This window comes from Atta colombica, unplaced genomic scaffold (assembly GCF_001594045.1).
Source record: "Atta colombica isolate Treedump-2 unplaced genomic scaffold, Acol1.0 scaffold41, whole genome shotgun sequence".
Lineage (NCBI taxonomy): Eukaryota > Metazoa > Arthropoda > Insecta > Hymenoptera > Formicidae > Atta > Atta colombica.
In genome coordinates this window covers 221,306-223,440 of record NW_017259520.1, presented here as the reverse complement: position 1 = coordinate 223,440, position 2,135 = coordinate 221,306, and the positions used below count along the sequence as shown (strand labels likewise).

Genomic DNA, 2,135 nt, shown 5'->3' with positions numbered 1-2,135 from the left:
ATATATATATATATATATATATATTCTCTTATCGTACGCAACAGAAAAATCTCTTTAAGGATTTTCGTAACAACAATTATCAATTATTACACGATATTATTACACCGATATTTCAGATAAACATCATGACCAAAATATTATTTAAAAAAAAATACAAAAAAAGAAATACAAATTAAAATCCCCTAAGAATGAACCGCATATTTCAAAAATTCGGAATTCTAAGACTATAGAAATTACAAATATAATAATGATATATTGCTTAGACTTTGTTAAGTTCATATTTATATTTTGAAATTCAAATCAAACTACAATCTTGTTTGGGGCTTTATCTTGTTACAGTGTTCTATTATTTACAGTGTTCCATCTTTTTTTACTAATAAAACTTCATCATTATTGGATTAAATCGAAACGTGTTGGTGAAACATAGTTCCTATGGATCGTCGGGTTTACCACTGTCGTCAACATTTTAATTCACAATAATTTATACAATGTTGTTAACATTCTCTTTTTGCAATTGCAGATCCCAATCAAGCCGCGAATAACAATCATGTGAACAGCGTGTCGGAAGTTCTTCCCGACTCCGGGACAAAGACGTTCTACGAAAATTTACCTTTCCACGGGATCCAAGCGCCACCTAACAAGGTTAGTATAATGATCATTCGATAAACAAACAAACAATTTTTTCAAATCGCATGAGCTAGACTCGATTTGCAACTGCATATTATCGTGATTATCGGAAAAATAATGACGGCAAATGTGTCAGTCGCAAAAAAAAAAAATCAATGAATGAAACTAAAGGAAGAAAGAGAGAGAGAGAGAGAGAGAGAGAGAGAGAGAGAGAAAATTATTCTTTAAATTAAAATGTAAAAAATATTTCAAATTAAAAATATTACTTAAGTAGCACAGCGCTTACAAAATAAGTACTAAAAGTAAGTACTAAAAAAGCGATTATATGTACTTCTTTAGCGCTTTGGTAACGCTTTGTAAGCGCTGTGTGCTACTTATATGGGCATCTTCAATATTCAGTTGATACTATTGTTCTTTGATTTTCGGCTTGAATAATACTGGCGGAACAGTACAATTCAAGAGAATCGAATTGAACAAGATCGACCTAAAAGGACATCCTCTCGATGCATTTCCATCAGTTAACCAACCAAATTGCGCGAACGGTTCGTCGATTAATGGTATCCCTTTCTGATCAAATACGTTCGAGAAGATAGCAAGTAAAATGCGATGGAAGGTCAAGAGGGTAGATATTAGTACAACCTTTCGACCATACAACTCCTTCGAAGACCCTCAGCACTTAGGAGTACCTCGTTACTCCGACGTATACAGTTCCTCCGTATTGCTTCACTTTGAGTTACCGAACTCAGTTACCGAATACCCTTTTAACCCTTGTAATGGATATAATATAATATTAGTTCTCAGTGACTTTCCGATTCGTCATTTCGCAATTAAGAAACCATAACTGGGCTCTCGAGCTGATGATATTCACCTGCCTTATCGAATTACCGCGCGAATGCATTCATCATCTCTTTCTCGCCCCTTCTCGCCCATTTTAAGAGCGCATCCACCCATTTCGTTGCTTCCTATTATCGTGGTTAATTGATTCGCCGAGCAGACGTTTAAATAATTAATTTCACCATTTCACAACTGACTTCCTTTTCTGTTTGCATTTGAATAATTAGAGTTGAAATTAAGTCTTTTACGTATCAGAAGAGTCATGAAATCTTTCGAGATAATAGACTTTACAAGTCATCTGCAAATTATGCACTTGGAACGATTACAATGAGATATCTAATAGCTAAAACATAGACGCGAATTTCTAGCCGTCTTAAATACATACATATATTTAAAAAATATTATGTAAAATACGAGAGAAAGCGTTTTATTTTGCTGTACTCGCAATTTATTCACATGATCTATTATTATCTAACGTAAGCCTCTTATAAACGTATTCGATTACATCGTATAGATTTTTGTAATGCAAATTTTAACTGTCTCAAGCAACCTCAATGCATCGCATTCCAATTGAATAAATCTATCGTTCTCTTGAATCGTCGAATATTCTATAAAGAATATGTGTGTGTGTGTGTGTGTGTGTGTGTGTGTGTGTGTGTGTGTGTGTGTGTGTG

At 33.9% G+C, this 2,135-nt stretch overlaps 1 protein-coding gene across 3 annotated transcripts in view; it reads left to right on the top strand.

The window, feature by feature from the left end:
• Window positions 1-2,135, top strand: part of LOC108691199 (hemicentin-1) — a 174,289-nt gene that overhangs the window by 161,559 nt on the left and 10,595 nt on the right. For all 3 annotated transcript variants that reach the window (XM_018198866.1, XM_018198868.1, XM_018198867.1), the window contains one exon: window positions 521-642. In XM_018198866.1, coding sequence (XP_018054355.1) covers window positions 521-642 — 122 coding nt within the window. The remainder of the gene's footprint in view (window positions 1-520; window positions 643-2,135) is intronic.